The sequence below is a fragment of the Lontra canadensis genome, unplaced genomic scaffold, assembly GCF_010015895.1.
Source record: "Lontra canadensis isolate GAN:19392208 unplaced genomic scaffold, GSC_riverotter_1.0 scaffold107, whole genome shotgun sequence".
Classification (NCBI taxonomy): domain Eukaryota; kingdom Metazoa; phylum Chordata; class Mammalia; order Carnivora; family Mustelidae; genus Lontra; species Lontra canadensis.
Genome location: NW_022631101.1, coordinates 3268783 through 3283430, shown reverse-complemented (window position 1 = coordinate 3283430; position 14648 = coordinate 3268783). Strand labels below are relative to the sequence as shown.

Here is a 14648-nt window from a genome sequence, read left to right as displayed (position 1 = left end):
GGCTCACAGGGGCTGGAAAACACTGACCATGAGCACCTCAGCCTCACCTCTACTAATAGGTTTGGTGAAAGAGGGACCTGAAGAAGATAGTTGTGCTCTGGATGTCCGCTAAAAATGTTCTTCTTTCTAGTCACAGCCTGGGGATGACTTGTGGGTGTTCTTGGTTTGGGTTTGGGTTTTGTTTTAGAGAGAGGGAGAGAGAGAGAGAGTGTGGGGGGGGGATGAGGGGAAGGGAGCACAGAGTCCAACTCAGGGCTCAGTTCATGACCCTGAGATCATGACCTGAGCCAAAATCAAGAGATGCTTAACTGACTGAGCCACCCAGGCACAACAACATGTGAGTGTTTTTAAATATCCACCTTGTTAGGATGGTACCCAGAGCCCCAAGCCCACTCCTTTGCCTCTCCTCTAGTCCAGGAAGATAATTTTCATGGCCAAGCCAAAATTCAGGAGTCATCCATAAGCCACACACATCCTAAGGGCATATAGTGCTAGAAACACGAGAGTTGTCCCCACATATGAAGGAAGGGCTTCTGTGTTTAAATCCCAGAACCACAGAGTGATAGGTCAGTAGAACCATGCAGGAGGTATAGAGAGTTTCCACAGGCCTTAGAATACTGAAGCCAAAGGAAAGAGCTGGAAGGGAGAGTGAGGTGGGTCCCATGGAGAGAGGGGAAGACTTATACGTGGAGGTGGGGGAGGGACCCACATGATGGGGAGCGGAAATGACCCCACCTTTTCCTCCACTGGCTACTTGGTGATGGGGTTAGCAGATCAACAACCTGGTGCCATCTCCTCTGGGGACTGGAGAAGTCCCGGTGGTTTCCTTTCAAGCTCATCTTTTCTTCTCATGCTCTAGAGAAATTCCATTTTCCTTGCACACCCAAGGCCTCCTGGTCCTAAAACTTGACATGGTACTTTTGGGGTCTGAAAGAGTTCATCCACCTCCTTCTAAGTCAGGACGCTGTCCCAGTCTCTCCCCACCCCCAATTCACCTCACCTCTGGGACGTGGAGCTCATCCTGTTGGGAACCACAGCGAATCATGCTGGAAGGACACAGCATTGCCCCGGGGTACATTACGCATCTCACCTTTGCATCAACAATATACCCAGGTGCGGTCCCGGTCATAGTTGTAAGACGTTGCACACCACGTAAGGTTCTGCTTTGTTCCTTTGTTGGTACAGTTAAAATAATTCTTGTTTTTATAGTTGAATGGGAAGTGGCATGGAAACCCAGGAACCAAGGAGGAAATTCCTAGGGAGAAGAAGGGATAGGACAGTAGTTATCCCTGTACCTTTTACACTATGGTGAAGTCTTAGGCTTCAGAGCCCATTCTAAGATCGAAATTGGGTCCACAGTACCTTTGCATGTGTTGTTTGGGCACTGCTCGGAGGCTCCCATTAGTGGAGAGAAATGCTGACCCAATCTTAAATTTCAGAGATTTTCTTCCCTGGGAAGCTATTTGAGTTTAGTTCCATGGGGTGTGGAATGGGGAACAAGGGCAGAGTGAAAGCACAAGGGGTCCTGGCAGGGGGAGAGACAAGGACAACATCATGTCACCAAGGGAACCAGGGAGCGGAGCGGAAAGCACGGAGAGGACGTAATACTGGGGCTCCTCTTTAATCCCAGATACTCAGTGTGTGAATTCTCCACATGCTAAAATTTATTTGGAACCCAAATCAGTACTGGTGGGGTTTCTGTGGCCGTGTGTGGACACATAGTGCCCACATTCTTAGCTGAAGCCTGGCAAGGCTGCAGCCTGCCTTTTCCGTGCAACTCTCATGCTGTAGACCCGTGCAGTGCTGAAGAGCTGTCCAGGGTCCTGACATTCAGGCAGGCTGGGATGTGCCTTGTGAGGAAATGTTATACTACATTTACAGAGAAATGTTCTATTTTCCTTCCTTAAGGGCTTCTGCCCCGATCGTCCACCAAATCTACATTTGTTCTCCTTTGTTAGCAAAATAATCCAAAACATGCAATGGCACCGAAAGATTGCCATATGACGTTTTCATGTCCTCCTAGAGCATTGTCTGAAGAGTCCCTAACAGTCACCTGATTCCCCAGCTCAGTGTCATCAAACTTTTTCTAGAAAGGACCAGATGGTAGGTATTTTCAGCTTCATGCCTCATACAGTCTCTTTCTTTTATATGGGTCCTGAGTAACGAATTTCACATACTTTTGCTGGTCACAAAATACCATCCTTCTTTAGACTTTTTTCAATCACAAAAAAATGTAAAAATGATTCTTAGGTTGGGGAACAAAAAAAATGGTCCAGCTGTGGCCCATAGGCAGGATGGGATTCACAGACCCCTACTCTAGGGAAACAGAACTTTGTCTCACTTACTACCTGCTGTTGTATTTGTTGGAGGCTCCAACTCTGGAACGTGTAGAAAATTGATACATCATGAATGATTTTTGTTCCATAGAGATGCCAGTAACTTCTGTCTGGCAGACAAGATAACCACAAAGGTTTGCTTGCCCATTAAATGTTAATGGATTTGGTAGCTAACTTAACAATCTTGCTTGCACTCAACATTCTTCTCTTCACTGACTTTATGTGTTTCTTATAATGTCCCCTGAATTAGCTTCACTATCCTTCTAGTTCCCTTATTAATAGCTTTTTTTCTTTAAGTAGGCTCCATGCCCAGTGTGGAGCCCAATGTGGGGCTTGATCTCATGACCCTAAGATCAAGACCTGAAATGAGATCAAGGGTTGGATGCTTAACCAAATGAGCCACACAGGCACCCCAGATTTTTCTTTAAACTTTAGGGGCACCTGGGTGGCTCAATGGGTTAAGCCTCTGCCTTCGGCTCAGGTCATGATCCCAGGGTCCTGGGATCAAGCCCCGCATCAGGCTCTCTGCTCAGCGGGGAGCTTGCTCCCCCCTCTCTCTCTGCCTACTTGTGATCTCTGTCTGTCAAATAAATAAATATATTTTTTTAAAAACCCTTACTCTATGTTTGTATAAGCAAGTGTTAGGTGTTCTGCATTTTGAAAATATTACACTGGCTCCCTTCTCTTGGATCTTAAGCAACCTGTACTTTGCCTGTCACACAGTTGCATTGTTTATGCTCTTCACCCATCAGATCCATGAGGAAGAGACCCTGAATTACTCATTGCCAATATGCCCACCTCCCAACATATGATGAGTAGATGGATGAAGAAACCCACCCGTGCCCACCCAGTCCCCTTCCCCGGTTACTTGTGTCGGCGCAGAGGCTCCACTTCCCATCCGCATCCATGTTCTCTGTGGTTGGGCACCAGAGTTTGTTGCTTTCATTTTCAACACACTCAAAGATCGTGCTATTTCTGTAGATGGAGGGGAAGATGCAGGGCTTGCTGAAAGAATTTCCCCCATACTCTGAAAATAATCATGGAAAGGTCCCAGGGACGAGAAGAGACAACAAAAAGAGCTTCCATTTATCACACATGAACTAGGCACCACGTTTTATCTCATGAAAGGCAACATAACATTGAACACATCCAAACGAGTTCCTGGTGATGTTATCAGGTCCACTTTGCATACAAGGGAGAACCCAAACTGTCAACCACTACACGGTTTACTGTCTATCTGAACAAAGGCTTTTGTGTTCTACAGGCTTCATCAACAAAGTTATTGTGAGATTTAAGGATAAGGGTGGTAGGGGCAAGGACACAAGTGATGGATGCTAGGCCAAAGATAAAATTAAGGTGTTCTATGGGATTAGGATTTTTTGAGAGCCAAGGGAAGAACATAGTGAAGATTTTATACAGGAATAAGTGTGCTCCATGGATAGGTGCCTCACGTGAATCTTCATCTCAATGGAGGCAACACTACTTCGTGAGAAACATGGACATAACCGTCATATGGACTTGAATTCAAATCCTAACTCTGACATCACCTAGGAGTGTGACCTTGGGCAGGACTTAATTTTACTGCAACCATTTATTGAATAGAGAAGAAAATAGCATCTTATAGAGCTTCCATGGAAAGATTCAATGGGAGGTTATATGTAGAGGTCCTGGATCAGAGTCTAATACAGAGAGGGCTCTAGAATGAATGGAGGTCATTAAGAAGTGAAGAGATTATTAAGATGAAATGTTAAGGAAAGGTCCAGCACTTGGTGAATCTGTTTATTGGCAATTCTGGCGACAGAAACACTTGAAAACCAATGTGACCCCATGGTTTTTATTCTCAGGACAACTGGATTTTCCATGCTGACATTGGAGTCTTGGGGGAATGTGGCCTCAGGACATTCCTATCTCCTGTGGTTGTCCTAATGTACTCTCCAAGAAGGTATTTTGTTCCTAGAAGACTGCTCCCATTCTTCTGCTCTCCCCTGTGCCACCATCCCCTCAGGAGGATCATTGTTATCTCTCCTCCTCCCCACCAAACACCCCATCCCTGCGCCAGTGCCTCACCATTGATTTCACAGTACTTCCACTGCTGTTTCTCATCAAAGCTGGAGGTGACGGAGCACCACAGCCTTCCAAAGAAGCTGCCCTCCATTATGCAGGTGTTATGGGACCTTCCTCGATAGATGAAGGGGAAGATGCATCGTGGGTAATCTGTACAGAAAGGAGCCCATGAGTGGTTTCACTTTCTCGGCCATTCACGGGACAGTCATCTAATCATCCTTCCATCCATCCAACTATCCAACCATCAATTAGCCACCGAAGTACCAGACAAGCATCAAGTCTGGAAAAGATTTTATTCATTCATTTCATCAAGCATTTCATAAAGAAAGCCTTTTCCTGTACTTTCATCCTCAAAACCTCCCCAACGAAGTTCCCAATCTCAACCATGGTGTCCCCACCCACTGTACAAACAACATACTTCACTGTGTCTTAAAAATGAATCTCTTAGAAAACGACCTATAGGAATCAAGTCAAGACAAAGAATTTTGATGGTTTATGACCAACAAATAAAGCCAAGACCTTGACATACAAGAATGGTGCCATTACCAAAAAGAAAAATTGTCAAATGTCAGAGAAGTCAAATACAGTAAAATTATCATCTAGGTGCTGGTGTCTTATGGCAACTTCCATAGACAGACTGAATTTCCCACCACAAATGTAGGGCTACAAATATAGTTTTGGACATTATGTTTATAGTGGGTGGATTTACTCACACTAAGTGAGGGAATCAGGGTCATTTGGAAATGATGGAGGGGTTTTCATAGACAAAGGGATGAAGGAAGTCTTCTTTGAGCAGGTGGCATTTGAGAAGAGGTTCTTACAATGTGGAGAAGCCAGCCATGCAAAAACTGGGGAGAATTGAGGTCCAGATAGAAGGAATAAAAGTGTGAGAGTTCAAAGACAGGAAGGAGTTCAAAATATTCAGGAAGCATGACAGTCAGTGCAGCTGGAGCTCAGCAGGCAAGGAAGGGAATGGAAGATGGGGACAGGAAGGGCAAGGTCAAGTAGAGCTTTCCAGACCAAAGTGAGGGGTCTCCTCGTCTTGCCCTCCTTCTTCTTCTCTTCCTCCAACTCTCCCCACTCCTCGTCTTCCTCTTTCTTCCAGTTGAGTTGTAGGAGTTCTTTTGGGTATTTCAGATATTAACCCCTTATCAGATACATGTTTTGCAAATACTTTCTCCCATTCTAAGGTTGCCTTTTCATTTTATTGGTGGTTCCTTTTTCTATACAGAAGCTTTGTAGTTTGATGTGGCCCCACTTATTTATTTTTGCTTTTGTTGCCTTTGATTTTGGTGTCAAACCCAAAAAATCATTGCCAAGACTGATGTCTCACAGTTTACTTCCATGTTTTCTTGTAGGAGGTCTGTGGTTTTACATCTTGTGTTCAAGTCTTCAATCATTTTGAGTTGACCTTTCTGTATGGTGTAAGATAGGGATCTAGTTTCATTCTTTTGCATGTGGCTATGCCGTTTTCCCAACACCACTGTTGAAGAGATTGTCCTTTCCCCATTACATATTCCTGGCTCCTTTGTCATAAATTAATTGACCATATATGCATTAGTTTATTTCTGGACTCTCAATTCTGTTCCATTGATCCCTGTGTCTATTTCTATGCTAATACCATACTGTTTTTATTACTATAGTTTTGCAATATAGCCTGAAATCAGGGCATGTGATACCTCCTGCTTTGTTTTTCTTTCTCAATATTACATTGGCTATCCGGGGGTCAAGATATTCCTCTAAGTGTGCCGGTGAACCACAGAGGGCATGAGCAGGGAAGTAGCCTTGCCTGATTTCACATCCCAAAAAAGTTTCTTTGACTGATATGTGGAGAATCTATGGGAGGGAGGTGAGGGGGATTTGGGAAGACCGGTTAGCAAATATTGGTGGGCAGAATTGATGGTGATTCAAGAAGGATGGAAACAGAGGAAGCAGGTTCTCCCCAGAAGCTGAAGCTAGTATCTATTTTGAAGACAAAATTAAGTCTAGTTGGTGGGTTACCTGTGGGGTGGGAAGGAAAGAATTAGGGATGTCTCTGTTCTTCTGATTTACACAGTAGTGGCACATTGTCCTTATTGAGGAAGTATGCAAATGAGCAGAAAAGCATCTGCACAGTAGTATATGTTTAAGTGATATGAATATTGTAAGCTAATGTCACTAGGGATTGCCATGGATATCTGTTTCTGATCTCCATATTCTGCTCACGAGAAGCATCCTGCAAGGCAGTACTTAGAAATGACCGTGAAAAACCGCTTCCCCACCACTATTCACAGGGAGTGAGATACCCGCTGGTATGGCTTCAAAGAGCAGTACTTGGTTCAGGAGCCAGATCTGAGGGAGGAGATGCAAAAGGTATACCTTCATCTAATAGGATCCCTTGGTGACATGGCTGAGAGGGGTTTAATCAAATGCAGGTTGTTGACTCTCAGGGCCTTGACTGTGTCTAGTGTATGCAGTTCTGGCAGAGTTTTGTCCCCTTTTGTACATCTTATGCATGTTTGGGGACATGTTCCAGAATTAAAAGAAAAAAAACCCTCTAATTTTCAGGTTCAGTTTCAGCCAGTTGATCCTGATTTGCGTTGTTTGAGCAATATTTTCAGCCAGGGATAGTACTGCTTCCAGGTCTGGTTTGTTTTTTTGCATGTAGTGGGGCTTCTTTGTAGTCATTTTTAGCTCTTGCAGTCAAAGAGATTCTGCTTGGAGGTATAAAAGTCTGGCCACTTTTTAATATCTTGTAGGTTAGGTAGGATTATGGGTACTTAATTACTTTACTACCATTTTGCTTCTTTTTATTTTTCTTCCACTGCAGTTATGGAATTATGTTGATTTACTTTGAAGTTAGGAATTTAGAATAGGTAATGTTCCTTATAAATTTTATTTCAGGATAGTAAAAGAGGTGTTATATTTATTATCAAAGGGAGAATTTGGTCTAAGAGAGTCAAGAACAGTGGTACAGGGAAAAGTAGGTTCTTAATATTCAAAACCTGGTTACTAGTAGGAACAATTAAAATGTCCAACAATAGGATATTGGTTAAAACAAAATGCCCTTTGTCCCTTGCACAAAAGATAGAAATCATACAATTGCAAAAATGTCTTGGGCTTTAAGAAAAAAGTAAACAGAGTCTCTTAAATCCCTTCTCAAATCCCTTATACTTTGTTTCTGTTTTTCCTTATTAATTTAGAAAATCAAGAAAGAGACAAAGAATACGGTGGTTCAGAGAGCTCCATTTTCAACACTATCATTGTTAACATCATTACCCCATTATTAGCATCCAGTGCTTGGCCTCCCGCAGCATTTCTAGGCACACACATACGTATCATAATTTGTGTTCAAAAATATGACCATATTATACAAATCCACATGTTCTCTTTTGTGACCCATCATTGAGGAGGCCTCCTGAGGGGACAGCATGGCGCCACTCACCGTCCACCATGCAGTACTTCCACTGCCCATCGTAAATGGCTCTGGTTGCACACCAGGGGGAGAGGCTATTGGTTTTGATGCAAGAAAAGTAGGAAGACCCCTTGTAGATGAAGGGAAAGACACATGAATCTTTCTGATCTGGAAGACAGAGAGACAAAACAGAGGGGCTTCATCACTGTCAAAGAGCCAAGGATGAGTTTTAGTTTGGTTCCCATGGGGGGTCTGAAGGCAACATGTGGAGTCCTAGCATCAAGCTTTCTTGTGACATATAAGGGCATGTCCAGCTTATGTTGAGACCAAGAATACAGGGAAGGAGTCTCATAAACCATGAAAACAACAGGGATAAAGTTTTCCTCAGACCAGCAAAGCACCATCAATGTCACAGCAAACACATTTGGTAAAGGTCATGATATCACGGTAGGTAATGGAGGGACACACATTAACTAACTCTGAAAAGCAATTTCATTTTGCAGTGCTGTTTTCAATCCTTCTGATGACAAAAGAGAAAACTTCATTTTAATGCTGCTATTTCTCTACCATGTCTCTAATTCTGAATAATCTCCCTCTTAACAACAACAAAAAGAGGGCAGGACTCGGGCTCAAAGCCATATTGGGACAATAGCGTCTAGTAGAATCTAATAATAGGATTTTGTTTTCACAGTATTTATTTTTGTTTGCAATTTCTATTTATGGCAAGTAGAAGCATTTTTATAGATTATAGACCTGATGTTAACTATCTTTTAAAATAAGGGTGTTGGGGCACCTGGGTGGCTCAGTGGGTTAAGCTTCTGCCTTCGGCTCAGGTCATGATCCCAGGGTCCTGAGATCAAGCCCTACAATCAGGCTCTCTGCTCAGCAGGGAGCCTGCTTCCCCCCTCCTCTGCCTGCCTCTCTGCCTACTTGTGATCTCTCTCTCTCTGTCAAATAAATTTTTTAAAAAATCTTTAAAAAAAATAAAATAAGGGTGTTAAAGTGAAGAAGAGATCATATCTAAAGAAGAATGTGGAGCCAGTGATGCTGGGGTTCAGATATGGCAAATGTTGAGGAGGTGGTACTTGGATGAGGAAAGTTAGAGAAATGCAACCCTTGGCCTTTGTATTCCTCGGTGTGAGGACAGGGACTTTGTCTTTGACGCAGCGTATCCTCGGAAACTAGAACAGTCACTTGCTCATAGAAGATGCTTAAGAAAGAACTGACAAAATGAAGACATAAGTTCAGAAAATGCCACATGAAAAAAAAAGCTAGACAGATTTCTTTAATGCAGGACTCATTAGAAGGGCCAGTATGCAAATGAGAACTGAATTAGCAAGAGGTGTATGGAGTATCTTAAATTGTCCTTTTCCCCAACTCCTCGATAGCTTTGGAGAATAATGTTCCCTGAAACACATCTTAAGAAATTCTATTCTAGGGGTGCCTGAAGCGTCTGCCTTCGGCTCAGGTCATGCTCCCGGCATCCTGGGATCGAGCCCCACATCGGGCTCCCTGCTCAGCGGGAAGCCTGCTTCTCCCTCTCCCACTCCCCCTGCTTGTGTTCCCTCTCTCACTCTCTCTCTGTCAAATAAATAATATCTTGAAAGAGAGAAAGAAAGAAAGAAAGAGAAAACGAAAGAAAGAAAGTAGGTAAAAGAAAGAAAGAAATTCTAGTTCAAATTCTTCACATCATAGAGAAGGAAGTAAAGACCCACATAAGATAAGTAATCATTTCAATTTAATGCCTTTTATTTTTTTGAAGCAGAACTATAACGAGAACTAGAATTTTTTACCTAATGGTCCAAGATCATAGCTTTTCTCTTTGCCTTCATCCTGTCACTCCCTCCTCCCCTCCCTCAAGGATATAATGAAGGCTTACCATGATAAAGACATTCTGATAGGTTATGTAGTGTGTGTTCATGTGTGTGTGTGTGTGTGTGTGTGTGTGTGTGTGTTTGTGCTCCTGTTCCAAACACGGTGAGACAAAGCTTCCGTGGACTCACTAAATGGGTTCCTAGCTTGAACTTATTTTTTGACTCTCTTATAGTTAGGTGAGGTCACGTGACTCAGTTACAACTCATATGTTGGTGGTTGGAAATGTGGGTGGAAATGATGTTCACTACTTCCTTGCTCCCAAGCAAACCTCCATGCTCCTTTCTTCTTCTGTCAGCTGGATATAAAGCCATGGTTATCAGTGGAGAAAAAGACATTAGACAATGTTTGGAGGCATTTTGGTTGTTACAGCTGGGAGAAGGGGGTACTGGTAGGTGTGCTCCTGGTATCTACTGGGTAGAGGCCAGGGTTGTTGCTAAACTTCTTACCATGCACAGGTTCCACAACAAAGCCAACTGGCCCCAAATGCCAACAGTGGCCAGGTTGAGAAACTCAGATAAAGAGGACGACCCCGCAGAGAACCTTGAGGCTGTAGGGGCTGGAGGAGCCATGATACAGAAGGATCCTGTGTCTCTGAATCTCAACGAAAGAGGTTCCACCACATATTCACATCGAAGTGCTAGCTGAGTTTGATGTGAACTCTACTGAGTTCAGCCACTGACGTTTGGGGATAGCTGTTCTGTTACCAATATAGATGAACAAGACATCCTCTCTACCTTCAACCTAGTAGCCCCATCTCTTCTGGATCAGATTCTTAGCCTGTATGATCTGACCTAAGCCATCATAAAGGTGGATGAGGGATGTCCTGGGAGGGGGTGGAAAGGCAGACCTCCATCTTTGAGCTTCGCCTGTGGGTTGATGCAAGTAGAGGCCCCGAACTCACATTGCGTTTTCTACCTCTGGGTCTCAGAACTTTCGGGTCTTGGTTTTATAAAGTTGAAACCAGTTAGTATTTGGAAAGTGCTTAGAAGAGCACATGACTGCTACCCAGCGAATGCTAGTGATCGTCACCATCACTGTCATCATCGTCATCCATGGTTCTCAGTCAGGGACACCACCAGAGCATAGGATGCTGGTGGTGAAGGGAGGGCAGGAAGATGCCCCCTTGACCCAGGATTAAGATTATCCTTGGGAGTTGTTAGTAAGAATCAACACATAATAGATACTATTAGCCATCTGCAAAGTAACCCAGCAGATGGTCTGATCTTCTTAACTGGGTTGAAATCCTCTCTAATCTGGGCCCTGCTGACCTCTCTGTTCTCACTGTCTGATTAACATTTCCTCGACCTTCCTCCACACTCTTTCTTGTCTTTGGCATTTGTCTCATGCCCTTCACCCTGCCTTTTTCTTTCTTTCTTTCTAGCCTTATTCCCCATTACTCAACCACACGACTTGGTTCAGTCTAGATTAATACTCTTCCACCCTCTTCCAATACTCTGAGCCAATCTCTATCAATGTACTTACCAAATATTCAAAGAATACAGTTATCTGTTTCCATGTGTTCGCTGCGGGGTCTCTGAGTATAGGGCATAGGTTCATTTATTGCCACATTTCTGACCCATTGCATGGCATTTGGGAATCACTCAGTAAACGTGTACTGAATAAGTTAACCAAAAATATGTGCCAAGTCTCGCCACAGGAATGTGGGGGTGGTCTCAGGAAGGTATGACCAGAATGAGACAAGAACTGGGAAAGCTGGCATGGTTCCCTGTCTGAATAAACTGTGGGTTCTTAGCCTTTTGGGACTCCTCAGTTCTTGTGAGAAGCCAGACCTTCTCTCGGGAAAACGCTCATACCTCCCTGTGGCAGAGACTGCTGTGGATTCAAAACCAGCTTCATCTTCCTCCCAAACGTACTGTTAAAAGCCACATTTCCCAGACTCCCTTGCAGCTAAGCATTCTGTGAGTTCAGGCCAGTGGAAATGGGAGAAAGTAACAGATATCACTTCCTGGCCAAAAAAAAAACTCTCTTCCAAGGTTATCACACTCTTGGTTCTTGTCTATCAGCTCCAAGCAAAGAATCGACACAGCACCTCAAAGCCCTCGGTGATGGTGGAGCCCCATGGTGAAAGGTGCATGGACCCCTGCTGACCAGATGCACTCTCACTGGGCTTTATAGGAACGAGAAGTAAAATGTTTCATGTTAAACTGCTGATGGTTTGGAGTTCGTCTGTTTCAAGATCTATTCTCACTACCCTGATAAATACACACTTTTTTAAATACAAATCCGGGATTTCATGGACTCTAATGCTTGCCCAGTGATATTAGGAATCTCTGGAATATAGAATGTGATCATTGAAAAAGGACTTCATGGGGCACCTGGGTGGCTCAGCCATCGGGCGGCTGCCTTCGGCTCAGGTCATGATCCCAGGGTCCTGGGATTGAACCCTGCATGGGGCTCCCTGTTCAGTGGGAAGCCTGCCTCTCCCTCTCCCACTCCCTCTGATTGTGTTCCCTCTCTCGCTGTGTCTCTCTGTGTCAAATAAGTAAATAAAATCTTTTAAAAATATTATAAAAAAAAGAAAAAGGGTTTCATGGAATCCAAGGGCATGAAAATAGGAGTGTTTCTTGAGGGAGGCCTGGGTGGCTCAGTGGGTTAAGCCTCTGCCTTCAGCTCAGGTCATGATCCCAGGATCCTGGAATTGAGTCCCTCATCGGGCTCCCTGTTGAGTGGGGATCCTTCTTCTCCCCCTGCTCCTCTCTCTGCTTATGCTCTCTCTTTCTCTCTCTCTGACAAATAAATAAACAAAATCTTAAGAAGAAAAAAAAAGGAGTGCTTCTTGAGCTTATCCAAGGGAGAGGGCTTGTCAGGTAGAAAAGGATTTTAATTGTAGAGAATTGTTTCACCATAGCTTGAGTGAACTATATATAATCAGGAACTCTCTTTGTTCTGCTTCTGTGTTTACCATATGATCTTTGTGGAGCTGATTTAGATTCCTAGATATATTAAGAGCATGGACTCACACCCACTAGAATGGCTACTTTTTTTTTTTGGCAGAAAACAAGTGTTGGCAAGGATGTGGAAAAATTGGAAACTTATGCCCTGTTGATGGGAATATAAAATGATGCAGCTGCTTTGGAAAATAGTGTGGCAGTTTCTCAAAAACTTAAACACAGAATTACCATATGACCCAGCAATTCCCTTTCTGGCTATATCCCCCAGAGAATTGAAGGTGGGTTCTCTTGGGGCGCCTGGGTGGCTTAGTCATTAAGCGTCTGCCTTTGGCTTAAGTCATGATCCCAAAGTCCTGGGATCAAGCCCTGTGTCAGGCTCCCTGCTCAGTATAGAGCCTGCTTCTCCCTATTCCTCTGCCTGCCGCTCTCCCTGCTTGTGCCCTCTCTCTGTAAAATAACTAAATAATTTTTTTTAAAGTGGGTACTCAAAGAAGTTCATGTAACACCCAATGTTTATAGCAGCATTATTCACAATAGCCAGAAGGTATAAACAATCCAAGTCCATCAATGGATGAGTGGATAAACAAAATGTATGTATATGTGTGTATCACACACACAGTGAAATATCATTCAGCCCTAAAAGGAACAGGAATTCTGACAGCTGCTACACCATGGATGAATCTTGAGGGCATTATGCTCAGTGACACAAGCCAGTCACAATAAGACAAATACGATTTGATTCCACTTTCATCAAGTATTTAGAGCGGTCAAATTCAGAGAGATGGAAAATAGAACGGTGGTTGGCAGAGCTGGGGGGAGGGGAAGTGCGAGTCGTTTAATGGGTACAGAGTTTTAGTTTTGCAAGCTGAAAAGAGTGCTGGCTCTTGGTTGTACAACAAAGTCAATGCTGTTCTACTGAACTGTGTGCTTCAAAATGGTTAAAATAGTAGATTTCAGGTTCTGGGCATTTTACCACAATCTAAGAAAAAGAGTGGAGGGTCTGAGTTGGAGTCTGAGGACTCAATCTATTGGAATTATAGACACCCCCCCCTTTTATTTAGAGAGAGAGGGAGACTGAACGTGTGAGCGGTGGGGGAGTGGCAAAGGGAGAGGGAGAGAATCCTAAGCAGGCTCCATGCTCAACTCAGAGCCTGACGCGGGGCTCGATCTCACACCTGAGCTAAAATGCAGAGTTGGACGCGTAACAAACTGAGCCACCCAGGCACCCCGAGAGCCCCCCTTTTAAAATTAACACATCTGCACTTCCCTACCATGTACTGACCATCATGAAAGTGCTCGTGTCCATTATAGTTCCTACCCACTTATCTTGCTTTCCACATTTTCAGTTATCCATGGTCAAGGCAGTCCAGAAGCAGATGATTCTCTATCTCCTCTCTACCTGACTCCAGCAATCTTTGCTTTGGCCCCATTCATTCTTTCTGGTTTCCATATCCAGAATCCATCATTTTCCAGTATACTCACTTCCACTTATCTCATAGGAGTAGAGGACGAAGGTCGTCCATCCCAACAGGTAACTGGACCATGGGTTCATCTCAACTAGCCTCTTCTTTCTGGACTCAAGAAAGAAAGAAAAAATTTTTTTAAGATTTTATTTATTTATTTGAGAAAGAGAGAGTGTGTGTGCCCAAGTGGCGGGGGCAGGGGCAAAGGGAGAGGGAGAAGCAGACTCCCCTCTGAGCAGGGAGCCTGACACGGAGCCAGGTCCCAGGACCCCAAGATCAAGACCCAATCCGAAGGCAGATGCTCAACCAACTGAGCCACCCAGCGCCCCAGGAAGACAAAAATTTTGCTCCTATGGGTTCCTTCTTCCACTAATTCTCAGGTTTGGTGTCACGCATGCCATTTTACTTCCCACCCCTAGAGGGCAGTGAAGAATAATTTACTCTTTCAGGGAAGAAAAAATATATCCACAGTCGTTATGGAGGGGTCCTTGTGCTGGGAAGGAGAAACATAGTATTCGCTGAGCATCAGGCTAGGCGCCCAACACACACTATGAAATGAAATGATAGCTAGTTTAATCCCATTTTACAGATGAGGAAGCTGAGG

The 14648-nt window shown here is 43.9% G+C and overlaps 1 protein-coding gene across 1 annotated transcript; it reads right to left on the bottom strand.

Annotated features, from left to right (window-relative positions):
• Nucleotides 1–1097: 1097 nt before the first annotated feature.
• Nucleotides 1098–14133, bottom strand: ELSPBP1 (epididymal sperm binding protein 1). Its single transcript, XM_032839328.1, has 5 exons — nucleotides 14064–14133; nucleotides 7825–7962; nucleotides 4404–4550; nucleotides 3205–3363; nucleotides 1098–1255 (listed from the first exon to the last, which is right to left on the bottom strand). The coding sequence occupies exons 1-5, from the start codon at nucleotides 14131–14133 to the stop codon at nucleotides 1098–1100; spliced, it is 672 nt and encodes a 223-aa protein (XP_032695219.1).
• Nucleotides 14134–14648: the final 515 nt, after the last annotated feature.

Bases quoted from the DNA above. Each gene is read 5' to 3' on its own strand.
- ELSPBP1 (XM_032839328.1), bottom strand. From the start codon at position 14,133: ATGAACCCATGGTCCAGTTACCTGTTGGGATGGACGACCTTCGTCCTC. The intron at 7,963-14,063 runs GTGAGTATACTG...TCTGTCTTCCAG, and splicing joins CTCCTATGAGATAAGTGGAA to ATCAGAAAGATTCATGTGTC. The intron at 3,364-4,403 runs GTGAGGCACTGG...GATTATTTTCAG, and splicing joins GAAGTACTGTGAAATCAATG to AGTATGGGGGAAATTCTTTC.